Source organism: Spermophilus citellus (genome assembly GCF_964194105.1).
Source record: "Spermophilus citellus genome assembly, chromosome: 13".
In the NCBI taxonomy this organism is placed as follows: Eukaryota; Metazoa; Chordata; class Mammalia; order Rodentia; family Sciuridae; genus Spermophilus; species Spermophilus citellus.
Window position 1 is genome coordinate 109,114,479 of NC_138193.1, and position 17,834 is coordinate 109,132,312.

At 35.2% G+C, this 17,834-nt stretch overlaps 1 protein-coding gene across 7 annotated transcripts in view; it reads left to right on the plus strand.

Moving 5' to 3' along the window:
* The window catches only part of ROCK2 (Rho associated coiled-coil containing protein kinase 2), a 141,717-nt gene that overhangs the window by 118,535 nt on the left and 5,348 nt on the right, over window positions 1-17,834 (plus strand). For 5 of the 7 annotated variants that reach the window (XM_081264357.1, XM_081264359.1, XM_081264360.1 and 2 more), the window contains 14 exons: window positions 38-222; window positions 1,106-1,175; window positions 2,138-2,241; window positions 2,489-2,675; window positions 4,580-4,673; window positions 4,766-4,860; window positions 5,720-5,899; window positions 6,276-6,444; window positions 6,777-6,953; window positions 8,843-8,913; window positions 9,800-9,888; window positions 10,313-10,391; window positions 11,690-11,951; window positions 12,038-12,251. In XM_081264357.1, coding sequence (XP_081120483.1) covers window positions 38-222; window positions 1,106-1,175; window positions 2,138-2,241; window positions 2,489-2,675; window positions 4,580-4,673; window positions 4,766-4,860; window positions 5,720-5,899; window positions 6,276-6,444; window positions 6,777-6,953; window positions 8,843-8,913; window positions 9,800-9,888; window positions 10,313-10,391; window positions 11,690-11,951; window positions 12,038-12,251 — 1,976 coding nt within the window. The remainder of the gene's footprint in view (window positions 1-37; window positions 223-1,105; window positions 1,176-2,137; window positions 2,242-2,488; window positions 2,676-4,579; window positions 4,674-4,765; window positions 4,861-5,719; window positions 5,900-6,275; window positions 6,445-6,776; window positions 6,954-8,842; window positions 8,914-9,799; window positions 9,889-10,312; window positions 10,392-11,689; window positions 11,952-12,037; window positions 12,252-17,834) is intronic. The other 2 variants (XM_081264358.1, XM_081264361.1) reach the window with 2 other exon arrangements.

Consider the following 17,834-nt stretch of genomic DNA (forward strand, 5'->3'; position numbering starts at 1 on the left):
TTTACTTATATACCAAGTATTCAATCTATTTTTTTAGGTTAGAAACTTGACATTAAAAATAGAGCAGGAAACTCAGAAGCGCTGTCTTACACAAAATGACCTGAAGATGCAAACACAGCAAGTTAACACACTAAAAATGTCAGAAAAGCAGTTAAAACAAGAGAATAATCATCTCATGGAAATGAAAATGAGCTTGGAAAAACAAAATTCGGAACTTCGAAAGTAAGTTAATTGAGACAAAGTTTTAATACGCATAATTATGCACATGTAAATCATATTAATTTTAGTTTATCTGGGGATTTTCTTTTGACTATTCTACTTTCTTGATCACATTTTCTCTTTATTTTTATACAAGTATTATGTTGAGTGCTACTGTTGTCTTTCGAGAAGATTTTGTTTGCCCACCAATTTTTATTTTATTTTATTTTACTGCCACCTAATCAAGGTACAGTGGTAGGGAAAGTATACAATTCATAAAGGTAAATCTCAGTATATTTGTAAAAGTGTCATTTTCCTGATTTAGATCTAAAAACAGGATTTTCATCCTCCTGGGCATTCTTTACTCACCCTGAGAAACCTAGTTTTCAGATACTATGAATCATAGTTGCTTGACATAAATGGCAGATCACAGCTCACATATGTGTTCATTAAAACTGACAACAATTGGCTGGCCACAGTGGTACACATCTGTAATTTTAGCAGCTTTGGGGGCTGAGGCAGGAGGATTGCAATTTCAAAGCCAGCCTCAGCAACTTGGCAAGACGAGACTCTGTTTCAAAGCAAAAAATGAAAAAAAAAAATTGCCTGGTATGTGGCTCAGTGGTTAAGCATCCCTGGGTTCAATCCCAAATTGCACCCCGTCCCCCAAATGACAGTTTAAAATACAAGCATACATTTCATTTAGCTCGTGTATTGATGACATCATCAAATTTCATCTCCTCTCAGGGAAAGGAGTAGCAACCATGAGCTTAGAATTAGCATGAAAATGATTTGATTTCATGGATTCTCTGAAAGGGCTTCAGGGGTTTCCTACACCTTAATTTCAGAGTAAATGATTTAAAATGTGTTATTACTTATTTAAGCCTTTGTTTTGATGTCTTCACAGAGAACGTCAGGATGCCGATGGGCAGATGAAAGAGCTCCAAGATCAACTTGAAGCTGAACAGTATTTCTCAGTAAGTTCCAGATATATTAATTTGAAGTTGCTGTATTTATAGGTCTTTTTTATTTCTTGTTTTAGAACCAGGAGAATGATTTTGTATAAACTAGAATTAAATTAGATTTTTAGATGGGATGTGTAATATCCCATAACTCATTAAAAATACTGAGTAAAAAGAAATGTAGATAATTTAACAGAACTCTGTTGTCATTGCTAGAAAACTAATTCTAAGCACATGCTATACAACACCTATAAAACTAATTAAAGGCATTGCTTTTTGAATAATACACTTTTATTGTAAAATTGTCATTTTAACATTTGAACTTTTTAAAAAAATTATTCTGGGTATTGAACCCAGAGGTGTTTAATCACTGAGCAACATCCATAGTTCTTTTTATATTTTAATTAGAGACAGGGTCTTGCTGAGTTGCTTAGGGCCTCAATAAGTTGTTGAGGCAGGCTTTGATCCTCCTGCCTCAGCCTCCCGAGCCTCTGAGACATTTGTACTTTTTTGAGATCAGTTTTAAAATATGAAATGACAATTATCACCCCTGCTCCATTGATTTAAATCAACAAAATTTATGTTTACAAATTAGTAATATTTTTCCTTGCTTTTTCATCCTACCAATCTATACCATTCGGTAAGAAATATCACTATATTATTCAGTTGGAAATCATGCTTTTAAATTATTAACTGACTTTTGGGGGGAAGGTGATGGGTACTGAACCTGGGGTCTAATGCATGTCAACTGTGCTCTACCAGAGCTACGCTTCCAGCCCCAAGTGAACTTTATCATATCAGTTGATAACTAGAAAATAGGAAAACGTATTAAACTATTAATTTTCTCAGGAGCACAACATTACTCAACATTAAGAAAATATTTGTATGTGGTCAGTGATTTCTCTGGGTAGGTGTTAGATGTAGACATAATATTTCTGATGATCATGATACACATTTCTTTGTGTTTTGCTTCTTAGACCCTGTATAAAACACAAGTTAGGGAACTTAAAGAAGAATGTGAAGAAAAGACCAAACTTTGTAAAGAATTACAGCAGAAGAAGCAGGAATTACAGGATGAAAGGTAAGGACAAGACTTTTGTCCCTTGTTCATAGATACATGTATTGCTGCTAGAACAGTGCTCTGTATTCACCAAGTAAAAATGTGTTGATAAAGTGAGACAAAAATATGGACTTCTAAAGTAAAAATTGAACACTAAAATGACATATCTTTAGGAGGGGTGGAGGTATGTTTAGCATGCACAAAAACTGTGGGTTCAATCCCCAGCACTACCCCCTGAATTTTTTAATGATACATTCCTAAATTATAGGGATTCCTTGGCTGCCCAGCTGGAGATCACCTTAACCAAAGCAGATTCTGAGCAGCTGGCTCGTTCAATTGCTGAAGAACAGTATTCAGATTTGGAGAAAGAGAAAATCATGAAAGAACTGGAGATCAAAGAGATGATGGCTAGACACAAACAGGAGCTTACTGAAAAAGATGCTACAATTGCATCTGTAAGTAAAATTCTTGGGGTTTTATAATAAGTAAATTGCTAATGTCATAAATTACTTAGTAGCACTAGTACAGTATTACAGATGTACATGAAAAATTGTTATGTTCTAGCTGTTAAGATTTTTAGTTCAGTTAATCGCTTACTTCTCCCCTTGTTTCACACAGAGTCTAGCTAAAGAAAATTTCCAAGAAAAGTAAAATATCAAGTAGTTGGGTTTCCCCTATCAATTATGCAGGCATGTCAAAATGATACAGTAAATTGCAAAGTGTGACATTAGAACAGGTCTGTCCAGTCCTGCTAGAAATGAATAGTGATGCTAAAGGAAATTTTATGATCTATAAAGGAACTTGTATATGATGGAAATAGCAATATACAAACCAGTAGGAAAGGACACAAATTTAATAAATGGTTGTAGAATAACTATATTTTTATGTGGAAAGGAATAAAATTAGAACCTTACCATTTCACACACAAAAGTAAATTCTAGCTATCTTAATAATCTAAATATGAAAAATAAAAATTTTGAGCTATTAGAAATGAATCCAAATATAACAAAAGACAACATAAATAAATGACAGGGACAAGATACATGTAATGTATTTATTAAACAAGGAACCAGTAGTATCTAGAATATACAGAGAATTCCTGCAGTTCAATAAGAAAAGGTTAAACAGTGCAGTAGAAAATTTGGTCAAAAAGGAAAACTTATATATGTAAGAAAATGCTTTGCCTCCTGCTCTCCTAGAAAGGGCTAGATAAAGCAGCTTTGAAATGCCAGTTCACACCCATCAAATGACAGAAATTCAGCACCTCACAATGGCAGTTGTTTGAAAGATGTCTGGAAAACAGTATTCTCTTTCACTGCTATGGGAACTTAAATTCAGTATGTGATTGTATAGTCAGGTATATAGCATGGCAGTGTCCAGCAAATTTTAACCATACATAGAATGCAATTCAGAGAAAGTCCACATTAAGATAAGTATGCTAATGAAACTTTAGCACAATGCTTATAGCAGCATAAATATTTATAAATAGCCAAAACTGATCTCTTATTAATTGAATGAATGGATTTATTAAGTGTGGTAGAGGGAATTACTGTATCTGTTAAAATGAATTAGATCTTTTTATTAGCCATTTAATTTTTAAATATGATGCTGAGTAAAAACAATTGCAAAAGCTGGGCCCGGTGGCGCACTCCTGTAATCCCAGCGACTCAGGTGGTTGAAGACAGGAGGATCACGAGTTCAAAGCCAGCCTCAGAAAAAAGCAAGTTGCTAAACAACTCAGTGAGACCCTGTCTTTAAATAAAATACAAAATAGAACTGGGGATGGAGCTCAGGGGTTGAGTGTCCCTGAGTTCAATCCCCAGTACGCCCTCCCCCACCCCCCGCCAAAAAAAAAAAAAAAAAAAAAAAAAAGGAGAAAGATAAATACAGCGTGTCTTTAAAAAATCACTAAATGTTCTTCAGGAAGGAAGAATAGAAATAGAATTTGGAAGGAATACAAAAGGCCATCAACATCTTCAGTACTATTTCATCTTCTGTTTCAAAGTAATGTTCTGAAAAAATATTAGTTTTTATATTCATTTATTCTGCATGATGAGAATGCAGAGTTTGTATTTCCTTTTCTTAGTTTTTAAAATGTTTTTCTCATTTTAAAAAATGCTAAGGATTTGTGAAAGAACAGCAAATTTTTGGCTTCCTTGGGTGGTATATATAAAATTTGCTAACAAAATTTTCATCAATAATAAAGTTTAGTAAGGTAGCACATGGGCAAGAATGTAAAGATGGATAAGCTTAGAAAAGCAAGAGATTTAGTAACTTTCTGGGGTTTTCAATTTGAATTACTGTTTTATGACTTACATTTTGTGTTTTTTTTTTTATTTCCCCCACTTTCGTTTCTTAGCTTGAAGAAACTAATAGGACACTTACTAGTGACGTTGCCAATCTTGCGAATGAAAAAGAAGAATTAAATAACAAACTGAAAGAAGCTCAAGAGCGTATGTACTTACAAAGAATATAGTTTAATATATCTGATGTCTACCACTTGCTATAGTCACTAGTGTAATTTTCACATTTTCCTATGTTTCAGAACTATCAAGGTTGAAAGATGAAGAGATAAGTGCAGCAGCCATCAAGGCACAGTTTGAGAAACAGCTATTAACAGAGAGAACACTCAAGACTCAAGTATGGAATCTTGAATCTTATTTTCATTTTTCTTTTACTTCCAGCATTACAGATTGGAAGCAGTCATTGAATGTATGAATATTTGTGAACAGTGACCTGAATTTTCTCAGATTGGGAGAAGTTAGATTTCATTAACATTGTCCAATTCAATGTCTGTTAAAGTTTTTCCTAATTTTCCAATATGGAATCACAGTTATTCCTAATCTTTTATTGTAATCTAATAAGTTGTTCTGCCTTTTAGGAAACTGTAGGGCATGACTGTTTGCTAATAGCCTGACAAAATTTTTAAAAGAAACCTATGATCATTAACCACCCCTCTGCCAGTTCCTCCGGTTATGTATACAGCTCAAATGAGTGTAGGTAGTAGGTTCTTTTCTCTGTTGTTGAGCAAAGTATATTTTACTAATGTGATGCCAATGCTGAATTCTGTTCCTCCAGATAGAAGAAAAAAAATCTTACTATTAAAGTCTTCCTTGGAACAAAAGTTGAAATGGTAGACAATGACATGAAATCAAAACGATTATTATTTATTTATTGACTTTTATGATGCTGAGGGTCAGACTTAGGACCTAATGCATCTAGGCAAGTGCTCTACCTCTGAGTCACACTTCCAGGCTCCTATAAATATTTTAAATTACAGTTCTCAGAAACCATGAGAGTAAAAACCAAGTATGAGTTAGGATAAAGAAGGACAATGAGTAATAAAGTGTAGCGTTCAAATAGTGTAAGGAGTGTTTCTTTGTAATCCTGTGCTTAAAGAAGGACATTATTAATGGTTATATTACCTGGAATTGGTGAATTACCAAGAAGTGATCAACGTAATTTATTTCATTTGCATACTTATTTTTACATTTTTAAGGCTGTGAATAAATTGGCCGAGATCATGAATCGAAAAGAACCTGTCAAGCGTGGGAATGACACAGATGTGCGAAGAAAAGAGAAGGAGAATAGAAAGCTACATATGGAACTTAAATCTGAACGTGAAAAGTTGACCCAACAGATGATCAAGTATCAGAAAGAACTAAATGAAATGCAGGCTGTAAGAATACTATTTGGACTCTAAATTGAAGATTTCTTTTTAAGAAATAGAATTACTCTAATGTCTGTGTGTTTGACTACTTATAGAACATTTCTATTAATAGTTATTAAGATAAGAATAAGAAAGACAGTAGAATGAATTGGACATCACTTTCCTGTGTTCTTACATGTATACATGACAAGTGTAACTCCACATCATGTACAACCACAAAAATGGGAAGTTTATTCTATGTATGTATGGTATGAAAATACATTCTACTGTCATGTGTAACTAAAAAGGACAAATAACCTTTAAAAAATCATTAATAGTTATTATTGAACAAGATGGAAAATATGAGATGTATTCTACCTCGTTAATTTAATCTAATTTCTTACAGCAAATAGCTGAAGAGAGCCAAATTCGAATTGAACTGCAGATGACACTGGACAGTAAAGACAGTGACATTGAGCAGCTACGATCACAGCTGCAGGCCTTGCATATTGGTCTGGATAGTTCCAGTATAGGCAGTGGACCAGGGGAGGCTGAGGCAGATGATGGATTTCCAGGTACAGATTTGCTTTCAGCCCTTAAGTTTGTCTTAATTATAAATTGTTTGATTGTTTTAAATCCTGCGCCTAACTTCCTTCTTGAGGAAAAATGTTTATCCTGTCTTTAAGGGGAAACCTACTTCTCGGAGTGGTAGTTCAAATAACATTTTGGACTTTTATTGATTTTTTTTTTTTTACAATATTTTTCATAAAGAAGCAAACATGCAAAAGAAACCTCTACATGTTTAGATATTTAATTCGTTATACATTATATTGTAGCTCTCTTTTAAAGCTTTCATTTTATTTTCTCTTCTCTCTGCATTCTTACTTCTCATATGTTGGGTGTTTAGTTCATATCACTCAGTCACATACTATGGAATCCATGTCATTCACCTACCAACGTTCCTCTACTTCTCTCAATATTGCCACTAAGCCTTCCAGTTCTCACATGCTCCTTGACTCTGATTCTGACTCAGAAGAAGACTCTTTGCCTAACTTACCCATATCATCGGAACCTAATGGTACAGGTGATATCCTAAAAAATTTTTGTCTTTGGAGTTTTCCCCACTGCCCTTAATTTTAGTCTCTTTGAAATTTTTTTATAATATTAACTGATATTCACTAACTCTGACTAACTGTAGACTCAGTTAATAATGAACTGCTGCATGAACAAAGTATTTTTAAGGCATTTTTATAATGAATTGCTATTTTAATAGATCGTTTATTGTGCTGACATAATTATAAGAACATTATATTACATAAGAGTGTATGGAACCAGGGATAGTGGTTCATGCCTGTAAATCCCTGTGGCTCAGGAGGCTGAAGCCTGAAGATCTCAAGTTCAAAAACCAATCTCAGCAACTTAGCAAGGTCCTGAAGCAACTTAGCGAGACCTTGTCTCTAAAGGGCTAGGGATGTGGCTCACTGGTTAAGCACCACTGGATTCAATCTCTGGTACCCAAAAAAAGAGTGCATGGTTTTATTGCCTATTTCATCCATTTTTAACTAAGAAATTCTTCCTGAAGTTTCATGTCAGAAGTGACAGAGCAAAAATACCTGTAGGCTATTGGAGAGAATGTGTTTAGGTTTGTCATTGAGCACTTAAAACCTATTGGACACTCCACTGGGCCTTTAAAGAACATGAAAAAATCTGACTGAGCCTTGCCCTAGAGGGGCTTGTAGTTAAGCCTCTAACACAGTTGACACATAATGGATGTTAAATAATTGACAGTTACATCTATTGTTAGAATAACCTCCCAAAATAGTATTTCACTTACTTCAATAAAAGATACTGATCAAGCTGAGTGGGTGGCTCATACCTGTAATCCTAGCAGCTTGGGAGGCCAAGGCAGTAGGATCAGGAGTTCAAAGCCAGCCTCAGCAGCAGCAAGGCACTAAGCAACTCAGTGAGACCCTGTCTCTAAATAAAATACAAAATAGGGTTGGGGATGTGACTCAGTAATTGAGTGCCCCTGAGTCAATCTCTGGTACCCCCCCTCCAAAGAAGAGATATTGATCAAATGTACTAGAACAAATTCCAAGGACTTAAGACACTTTCTTTGTGGAACTAGAATTTTACTCATTTTGTTATTTTGGAGTTTAGAAATCTTTTGATTATATTGTTTTTTTGTTTCTGGTATAAGGCGTTGAATCCAGGGATGCTTAACCACTGAGCCACATCCCCAGCCCTTTTTATATCTTATTTAAAGGCAGAGTCTCACTGAGTTGCTGAGGGCTTGAGGCTCCAGAGCCACTGGGATTGCAGGCGTGCGCAACCACGCCTTATTGTTGTTTGTTAACCAAGTTTCATCTGCTGCAATTTTACTTCATTTTATTATAGCCATTTTGAAAGACCATATTCTCTGAAAACATTACTCACTTAAAATGTTTTCTCAAGGATGCATCTTATATTTTTAGTTAGGCCTTCTTTCAAAAGAAAAATAAAAGATCCTAATGCAAATGTTATCAGTGAGAATAAAGAGCTGTTAAGTTTTGGTGATTTTGTGTTTTGGGGGTTTGTTTGTTGTTTTGTGTCTTGTGTCTTAGATTTTTGCCAGTGCATGAATTTAATCAGTGGGACATTTGACTACATAAAATTGCAGACTATTTATTTCCATTGTGCTACATCCTGGGGGCTGGGCATGTGGCTTAGTGGTAAAGCACTTGCTTGCCTAGCGAGTGTGAGCTCCTGAGTTCAAGCCTCAGCACCACTGTGGAATAGCCTGGATTTTGTTTGGCATTGCATAACTTGCTTCTACCAATCCTGCATTATTTGTGTCCCAGACAATGCACAGTGATAAATTCTGAAGGGACTGTTTGATTGGTTTTGTAGCTTCCATATTAAAATTATGCTAAATTCTTCATTATATGAAGAAAATTATCATATTTATCCTTACAATCTTGTGCTTATTTATAGAATCGAGGTTAGAAGGATGGCTTTCCTTGCCTGTTCGAAACAACACTAAGAAATTTGGATGGGTTAAAAAGGTAATTAGTACTTTTGAATATGGTTCGTCTCCCCCACCCCCCCACCCCCCTTCTGGTTTAACTCCAGCCATTTCATTTTCATAGTTGTAAGACATACATGACTAAACCTTTTAGACACATAACACTTGTTTATACTTTCCAATTTAGAATGATGTGATTTTATTTCTCACTATCAAATTTTTTTCTGGCTAGGGCTGTAGCTCAGTGGTAGAGCACTTGCCTTGCATGTGTGAAACCCTGGGTTCGATCCCCAGCACCACATAAAAATAAACAAATAAAGATATTGTGTCCATCTACAACTAAAAAAAAAATTTAAAAAATTTTTTTTTCTTCTGTTTTTTATGAAGTTAGGAAAATATAAGCCTGTTGACTTTGGTGTTTTTGCTGTTTCATATCCAAAACAACTCTGGATATGATAGAAAGATCCATTTAGTTCTTTTCCTCTGTTACTGTAATTTTGATGTCATTGTGGGGTTTTTTTGTTTTGTTGTGTGTGTGTGTGTGTGTGTGTGTGTGTGTGTGTGTGTGTGTGTGTATGGTGCTGGGAATTGAACCCAGGGCCTTGTGCAGGCAAGGCAACCCCTCTACCAACTAAGCTATATAGCCCCAGCCCATTATGTTCATTTTTTTATGAGGTTACTAACACTGTTGGATCCCAAAGCTATGTTCAAAAAGTAATTGACTTTATCCCCCTGTTTGCTTATTTAAAATAGCTACAAATTTATTGTTATTTTAAGAAAGACTTTCCTGAGGCTATATTAACACTTTTTAGGTACTTAGGTATTTTGTGATTCTTATTGCTAACAGAATGTATTTTCAAAAAATCAATAAATATGGTGTGTAACTACTTTATTCATTGATTTCTTTCCCTCCCTCTTTCTAACAGTATGTGATTGTAAGCAGTAAGAAGATTCTTTTCTATGACAGTGAACAAGATAAAGAACAATCTAATCCTTACATGGTTTTAGATATAGAGTAAGTATTTTTACTAGAATAGTTAGAGACTATCTCCTCATATCTTTTTAAAGTGTGGTAAGAACGTTAGCCTGACCTTTTCTCACAGGGTAATACTGTTTGTTATTAGTCATGGAAAAGCTCAGCTAGCTCCTCCTGTCCTGATGTTATTTTCCTTACAGTCTCCTTCTACCCAGGAAAGTCTGGAGGATAGGATTATCTGAAACGTCTTTATTTCATGGGTCTGTAATGTATTGTTTTCTGAAACTAAATTAGAAAATTTGGTTTACTGGAAATTTCTGAAAATATTAAAGATTAATAGAACAAGATACTCTGTGAGCTTCTAACATGGGTCAAAGTGTTTAATTTCTTACATAAGTTAGGGTAACTATTGGAATTTGATCCTTGGATAATATTTTATTCTTTTATGAAAAATCTTTTGCAGCAAGTTATTTCATGTCCGACCAGTTACACAGACAGATGTATACAGAGCAGATGCTAAAGAAATTCCAAGGATATTCCAGGTAAACATAATCTGTTTTGTTTTTTCACCCTTGGAGGTTCCCACATGACAAAACATATTAAATTCCTTTCTTCTCTGGATACCTTCAGATGACCTTTCTGTTTCAGTCCCATTTAAAAATTATTTTCTTTTGTGCTTATTCTGTTTGGGACATCTCCATTTCTCTCTCGATAATTTTACTTATTAAAAGCTGTGTAGTGTGTTTACACCATGTTTCTCCCCAGGTTGGTTGTGATTTTTTTTTTTTTTTAAAGCATGAACTTTTTCCTGTTTTGGGTTTTATAATCAGCTCTCTCTGGAGGCACTTATGAAGTTAAACTTTGTACCCAGTGGCCCTTTTATTTCCTATTTAACATGAAGCCAAATGATTCCCAGCAATTTAGTATTGCGTTCCCTCTGTATAGACACTACCTGGTGTCTTGTGGGAGTTGCCCTCTTGTTTTCTGGGTGCTTACATTGTTTATGTGGAGTATATTGTACATCCTTTTCTCTTTTTTCCCTCCTTCAACTCTCTAAGCATATGTCATTTTTAAAAAGGTGTACAGGGCTGGGGCTGTAGCTCAGTACCAGAGCACTTGCCAACTCTCTGTGAGGCACTGGGTTCAATCCTTAGCACCACATAAAAATAAATAAATAATATAAAAGGCATTTTGTCCATTTACAACTACAAAAAAAAATTTTTCTTTAAAAAGCTGTACATATGGGAATCACTTTGTTTTCTGTTTTTAAGAAGAACATATATGTTCTTTGTATATGTGCTGGGGATCAAGGCAAGCACTCTACTAGTGAGCTGAGAACCTCTACCCAGTTCTTATCAGGTGATTGGGTTTTTTTTTTTTTTTTTTTTTTGGTTTGTTTATTTTGTGAATCTGTTGGTGGTTTTTTGAGGGGGAGCGGGTATCCTGGAGAGTGAACCGAATGCCTGGGTCCACCAATGACCTACTACACTCCCAATTCCAAGGTGATGATTTTGAACAATCTTTTGAGGATTGGACCTGTGATTTTCAAATTTATCTTTTGCTGGTCCATTCTGATAGTGTTGCTGAAGCATAATAAGATTTCCAGAAAAATCTATGAGACAGCATTTGAACAGAATTATTTCTTTTGAAATGCAAAGCTAAGTGACCCTTAATGACTTTTCACATAGCTTTTCTTTAGGCAGAACCTGCTTAGATTTGAACTTCAAATGCATTTTATTTTTACAGAGTAATTTAGGCTAAATTGATTTTATTTACACTACCAGAGTTGTTTCTACATTTAAAAAAAACTTACGTCTAGAAATGATTGTTCTTTTGATAGATTCTGTATGCCAATGAAGGAGAAAGTAAAAAGGAACAAGAATTTCCAGTGGACCCAGTGGGAGAAAAATCTAATTATATTTGTCACAAAGGGCATGAATTTATTCCTACTCTTTATCATTTCCCAACCAACTGTGAGGCTTGTATGAAGCCGCTGTGGCACATGTTTAAGCCCCCTCCTGCTTTGGAGTGTCGCCGTTGCCATATTAAATGTCATAAAGATCACATGGACAAAAAGGAGGAAATTATAGCACCTTGCAAAGGTAAATGAGAATTTCTTACTGCATTAGTATTATTTATGTTCAGATCATTTTAAGCACATTAATTGATTCCAAATATTTCTTTATAGTGTATTATGATATATCAACGGCAAAGAATCTATTGTTATTAGCAAATTCTACAGAAGAGCAGCAGAAGTGGGTTAGTCGGTTGGTGAAAAAGATACCTAAAAAGCCCCCCGCTCCAGACCCTTTTGCACGGTCATCTCCTAGAACTTCAATGAAGATCCAACAAAACCAGTCTATCAGACGGCCAAGTCGACAGCTTGCCCCAAACAAACCAAGGTAATAAATTAAAATTTGTGATAAAAGTTCCTTTATTAAAATTTTGCTATTTTTGTCCATACTAATTCAAACTATAACTTTACTTCTTTCTTTTAAATTTTTTTTTTGTAGTTGTAGATGGACAGAATGCCTTTATTTTGTTTGTTTGATTATTCATTCATTCATTCATTCATTTTGTGGTGCTGAGGATCAAACCCAGTGCCTCGCACATGCTGGGCAAGAGCTCTGCTATTGGGCTATAGCCCCAGCCCTCCTTTTTAAAAAAATTCTATTTGTTTTTGCATCATTAAGGATTGACCCCAGGGTCTTGCAAGGCTAGGCAAGCCCTACACTGTACCACCAAGCAATAGCCCCAACTCTTACTTGGTATTTTAATGAACAATGGAATACCAAATATTTTTAAAGGACTTGCTTTTGACATATTTTTGCATATAAACATAGTGTTTTCAGGTTTAATAAACACATTGACTAATTTGGTGACTTGGGAAATGGCATTTCATTGCACCCAGATCTTCCACTGTGTTTCATACCGCTAACTTTCTTTTCTGATAGGTGACTTGGGAGGCAGAACTGAAATCAGATTCAGGCTTAATTTACTTCTATTAGTTTAAAGCAGTGACTTGTCTGTGACTTAAACAGAAACATAGACAAGATTTTAAAATGTAAATATTAACTAGTGACTTGAAATTCAATAGAGTTAAGTTAGGAATGTTCATTAAGCACAAAAGCATTATAATGGAGCCATTTTCATGTGACTACAATAAGTCATTTAATAACTTTCCATTTGGAATATCCATGTCTTGGCTTACTAGCTACTGCAGGGTTTATAAGCATTAGTATTAATTGAGCATGAGGATTTGGTCGACTAAGGAAAAAGTATATGCTTAGTTCAGAAATTTAATTTCAGGTATCCTTTTTGTTCCCTAACACAAGACCTTCAGTATATGAATAATGATGATTGGCTGTATTATCAGAAATCTTACTCTAACCACAAACAACTTATATGAAACTTTCTTGAAACAAATATCTAAAGGAAATAATTTAGAATAACAGAGGTAGAATGGGTGTGTCATCAGTGAAAATGTTATTTTGTGTGAGGTATGATAAAACTAAATATTTAAAAATAGTGTTTATATGATAGTAACTAAGTTAAAGAAACAAAAATTCAGAAACAGTAAAGACCATTTCATGTGTCTCGTGTAAAACATAAAAATTAAGTTTTTGTTATTAATTTTGTTGAACTATTAATGCATAAGTGCTATCTTAATACCTTATGTCATAGTCTGTTTTCTCTTGTTTAAACTCAGTATCACAGACAGGATAATTTACAAAGAAAAGAGGTTTATTTAGATGTGGTTTGCTGGGAAGTCCACGGCACCAGCATCTGATGAGGGCCTTCCTGCCGTATTATTACGTGGCAGAGTGCCTCATATGGTGGTACAGCCAGCTGCCAAAGAGAGCTTGCTTTTTACAGTGTAGCTGTTACCATAGTAACCTGTTAATCTAGAAATGGACCCTTATGACCCAAATACCTCCCAGAGGTCCCACCTCTCAACACCACTGCAATGGGGATCAAGGGGAACATCCAAACCAAAGCACCTTTTAAATGGGTAGTGGTTTTCAACTTCATATATATTGTGCTCTCTGCTTAACTTCCTTATTTTCTCTCATTTGATCTTTACAATGGTGTCATGAAGTAGCACAGTCTTGTTATCTTTTTTTTTTAAATTAATATTCCAGAAGGGCAAACAGTTTGTTTAAATCTGAAACTGGAGCAACCCTATTCCTTTTGATATAAGTTAATGATTTCCCTGAATGTGATAACATACAGAATTAGTTTATGAACCACTTTTTAGACCAAGTGTGACATGCTTTCGTTGACTTAACCTTCTGTTTTCATGGTCACTGATTTATGAATAACTTCTCTTGCCTCCACTCCAGATTATCATTATGGTGTATTTGAAAGCACATTTACTTTTGATTTTTGTCACTTTTTTTTTTTTTTAACTTGCCCTGCCCTTCAAATTCTTCTTCTTCTTTTTTTTTTTTTTTTGATCTATTGTACCAACAGTAAGTAATAGGGATTTCTTTCTCTCATAATCATGCATATAGGTAAAACTAATATTAAAACTAAACAATGTATGGAGTATGCTTTGAAAAATCTTAAATTTCATATACTCTAAAATTCTAAACATAAAAGATGGGCACATCTAAAGTATAATCAGATTTTGGGCTAGGATTGTGGCTCAGTGGCAGAGCACTTGACTAGTGTGTGTGAGTCATGGTTTCAATTCTCAGCACCATGTATCAATAAATAAAATAAAGGTTCATTGACAATTAAAAAATATTTTAAAAATATATATAATCAGGTTTTGTTATGCCTCTGAAACATCTCTTCCACTGTTTTTAACATCAGTGTCTCCATTGTTCCAATAACTCACAAATTGTGAGTTTTACATGTCTGTTTTCCAGGAGTCACCTACAATTGGTATTTTTTTTAAGAGAGAATTTTTTTAATATTTATTTTTCAGTTTTCAGTGGACACAACATCTTTATTTTACTTTTATGTGGTGCTGAGGATCAAACCCAGCGCCCCCGCGCATGCCAGGCGAGCACGTTACCGCTTGAGCCCACATTCCCAGCCCAACAATTGGTATTTTATTTTGGGTGTTTATGTTTTCATTTTAAGAGCCATGTACATAAATTGGAAGGCATATAGAAGAGAATGAATGAGGTTATTAGTAGGTCATATGAAAGTATTGTACATGTGGCACATGAAAGAAGCAAAGATATTTTATTATTTGAAAAGAAAGAAGAATTTCCTTGGAAAATGTATTGGAACAAACCCAATTAGAGAGGTACATTTTCAGTTCAGTAAGGGAAACCTATCAGGCATTCAGGGGTTTCTAAAATTGGAAGAATTGGCTTATTCTGGAGCAGTGAGTTTCCTATCACCAGATATTTGCATGACCTTCATGCCCTCTCAGTGGGCCCTAAGTGAGACTTTGCTGGAGCTGCTTACCTCTGTATTTTCTGTGCAGACATCAGGTTTGAAGACATTAGATGGAATGTTCTCTAGGTGGTCTAGTTTCAGACGAGATGACCTTTAACATTCTGCCCATTCATAGCATACTATACAGATGGGTAGAGATGGTAAAGAATCATCCAAGAAAACTTAGGGATAGAATTTCTGGTGTTTTAACAGCAGTGGTTTAATATCTAGCTCTTAAGGTTTTTTTGTTGTTGTTGTTTTGTTTTGTTTTTTAATATTTATTTTTTAGTGGCTGTTGGACACAATATCTTTTATTTATGTGGTGCTGAGGATCAAACCCAGGGCCTCGCACGTGCTAGGAGAGCGCTCTACCGCTGAGCCACAACCCAGCCCCTCTAGCTCTTAAGTTTATGTATACTTAATATTAGTCTTAGTACTAGCCAGTCTGGCTTTAGTTGAACTAATACACTTGGTTTTCTTCTTAAAACAGCTCTTTGGCTTTGTTAGGCACATCCTATGCATATATTTGTATACATACTAAATAAAGCATGTCCATAAATATTTGTCTAATCTTTTGATGGTATCTTTCTTTGTTAACAGTTGCTCTGTTATCTGTTTTCCTTTAGCATCTGTGACATTCTAGATTCCAATCAGCTCTTACTACATCACTTCCCCTTTTCTCTAGTGAAGTGATTAAAGTAATAGATGAGTGGTAGCTATTATTATTACATAAAAGAACTGTTTTGAATGCTCATTATATGCCAGGTCCTCTTCTGAGAGCTTTTGCTGTACTTACTTACCCTCAAAACCACCGTGAGGTAGCTATTCGTACCTCCACTTAATAGATAAGGAAACTGAGGCACGGTTTTGCCCTAGATCACACAGCAGAAAGCTGTAGGGTTATGAATTTAGGTCCAAACAATTTGGTTTCAGAGCCTGCACTATGAACTACAGCACTCCACTATTGGCTTCTCTGTGGTATAAATAGAAGTTAATTGACCATTTAAGAAGAATAATGTATAGAAACAGTATTCTAAATGAGTGCTACCTTGATGATTTTTCATTAAAATTAAGATACTGTGCTGGAAAGTAGATTTTTTAAAATAAAATGCTAACTTGATGAAGACAGAGAGATAATAATTTGTTTCAATACAAGACACAAAAGTACTGGCCTGGCTGGGGTGCATTTCTTGCTCCTTTCCCCCTGGGGTCTTTTTTAAAAAATATAATATTTAAACCATTCTGGAAAGTATAAAGCAGAAATTCAACTAGTGCTCATTGTGGTGCTATCTGGTTTTAAGGGGGAAAATGCCAGCATAATTAAAACTTCAGGGTGAGGAGAGCTTTTGTGTCATGGTGATCTTATATTCATTCTTTTCTACTTCTAAGTGCTAGAAAGCTAGCAGACTAATTATTTGGGAAAAATGATAAAGTCATATATAACTTAAAAGTGTTGAAATAAGCCCACTAAATAAATGGAATAAATTTACTATATAGAGACTACTATTCTGAAATTAAAGCCTTGTAAAAGTTTGAAACACCATTTTACAATAAGTTAAAATACCAAATATTTTCAACGTATATATGAAAAGTCTGGGTTGATATTTTTGTATATAAAAATATTTTAGATGCTGTTGGGTGTAGCTCAGTTGCAGAGTATTTGCATGCAAGAGGCCCTGGTTTCAGTCCCTAGCATTGCAAAACAAACAGGATGTCTTTTAAATCATTAACTGCCTTATCTTAATATAAAAGTAGTGAAAACCATTGAGGCACTACTCTAGAAGTAGCTTTTAAAAGTAAAAATGTGATCAAAATAATTATTAAGCAAAGAATTACAGCTATAACATAAAACCATTTCTCACCTGCCAAACTGGCAAGGATTAAGAAACTCAGTATTGTAAGATAGAAGTGAATGTTCTTGTGTATTGCTGGTAGAACTCAAAATTCAGTGCACCCTCTGAAGCATTCTTTGATAGTTAGTCTCGAAGTCCTGAGGTGTAACTTACCAGTTAATGGAGGAAACAGGCAAACGGATAATTGAACTGCCCTATAAAATGTTGCCTGCAATAGAGACATGGAACACCAAAGGAAAGCATGGTGGATTCTGCTGGAGGTATGAAGGGAGGTCTTGAGCCCAGCACAGTGGTGCACACATGTGATCCTAGCAGCTTGGAAGGCTGAGGTAGGAGGACTGCAAGTTCAAGGCCAGCCTCAGCAACCTAGGGAGACTCCGTGTCAATAAATGTGGCTCAGTGGGTAGAGTGCCTCTGGGTTTAATACCCAAAATTGGGGTGGGAGTGGCGTGAAAGATTTACAAAAAATGGAGAATCGTTAATTTTCCAGGCAAACAAACAAGGGCAAAAACAATTCCAGGCAAAATGTCACATGCAGAAGAATGAAGCTGTCCGAATTACTCATGTGTGAAACGAGCCACAGTGGGGTCAGGAGCAAGTGACGGTAGGAAGTGGTAGAAGATGACATGATGGCTGACAAGGAAGTTTTGAACCTAACTTAAGAACCAGCTACAGGGGCTGGGGATGTGGCTCAAGCGGTAGCGCGCTCGCCTGGCATGCGTGCGGCCTGGGTTCGAT